Raw genomic sequence first — 1,458 nt, forward strand, 5'->3', positions numbered from 1 at the left:
TGCAGGCCCCACAGTGGGGATAGAGCCCGCAACCTGGGCATGTGTCCTGACTGGGAATTGAACCATGACTTCCTGGTTCATAAGTCAGTGCTCAACCACTGAGCCATGCCTGTCAGGCAGTGTTTTCCTCTTTGCTTCACCACCACACACTATGTCCTTATCTCCTCAGATCTTTCTTTCCCCTTCCCTTTTTTCCTCTCTCCTACTCACCTCACACTTCACACTGGTCCTACCTAGCTTTGAAATTTCCCTTTCTTGGGCACAATACTCAGCTGTCCCACACCTACCCATGAATTTCAGACCCTCCTTTGCTCAGCTGACCCAAAGGAGCATCTGAGATTCCAGCCTTTACATATTCCCTTAGTGCCCAAACTTGAGTTTTCAGACTATTGCTAAGCCTGCATACCTCTGTGCTGCCATTGATGACATCTTTGCTAAAATGAATTCATTTGGAAAGGAAAGTTTAACCTATGAAGTATTCTTGCAAAGAAAAACAGCTGAGCTACAGCCACATATGTGATGAATAAATCTCAAAAGCATAATGTTGAAGTGGAAAAAAAAATCCATTTCATGAGGATATGTACAAATTAATATGCATAATGTTTATTAAAACATCTAAAACCATTCTATACTTTGTTGATGAATATATACATATATACATATATGTTAAAAATGAAAATGTGGGACCAACCTTCATCATGAATGACACAGTAACCATCCGGACCAGGAAGTTCATGACCAACAGACAACTTCAGCGGAAGCAAATGGTCATTGATGTCCTTCACCCTGGGAAGGCAACAGTACCCAAGACAGAAATCCAGGAAAAACTAGCCAAAATGTATAAGACCACACCGGATGTCATCTTTGTGTATGGATTCAGAACCCACTTTGGTGGTGGCAAGACCACTGGCTTTGGCATGATTTATGATTCCTTGGATTACGCAAAGGAAAATGAACCCAAACACAGACTTGCAAGACATGGCCTATATGAGAAGAAGAAGACCTCAAGAAAACAGAGAAAGGAGCGCAAGAACAGAATGAAGAAAGTCAGGGGGACTGCAAAGGCCAACGTTGGTGCTGGCAAAAAGAAGGAGTAAAGATTCTTCGGTGACTTTATCTGTGATGGTTGCGCAGATTTTTCATGAGAGGATTAATAAACTATAAACTAAAAAAAAAAATGAAAATGTGTAATGGGAGTAAAAACTCAAAATGCTAACAAACATGTGAAAAGATGCTTAAAATCATTAGTAATAAGTGAGAATTGAAATAATGGCAGGTATCACTTTACACTGAATTACTCTGCCAAAAATTAGAATGCTATAAATATCACATGATCTTCCTCATATGTGGGATATAATGATCAACATAATTCAATAAACAAGAATAGATCCAGAGACAAATGGTGGCATGTGTGTGTGTGGGGGGGGGGGGGCGGTTAGAGAGCAACCAAAGGACTTG

At 40.5% G+C, this 1,458-nt stretch overlaps 1 protein-coding gene across 1 annotated transcript; it reads left to right on the forward strand.

Moving 5' to 3' along the window:
- The first annotated feature begins 689 nt into the window (after window positions 1-689).
- Window positions 690-1,142, forward strand: LOC308530993 (small ribosomal subunit protein eS24-like). Its single transcript, XM_081107826.1, has one exon. It carries the CDS (start codon window positions 699-701, stop codon window positions 1,095-1,097), a length of 399 nt encoding a protein of 132 aa, XP_080963952.1. The 5' UTR covers window positions 690-698; the 3' UTR covers window positions 1,098-1,142.
- Window positions 1,143-1,458: the final 316 nt, after the last annotated feature.

This window comes from Myotis nattereri (genome assembly GCF_964212035.1).
Source record: "Myotis nattereri genome assembly, chromosome: 15".
Lineage (NCBI taxonomy): Eukaryota > Metazoa > Chordata > Mammalia > Chiroptera > Vespertilionidae > Myotis > Myotis nattereri.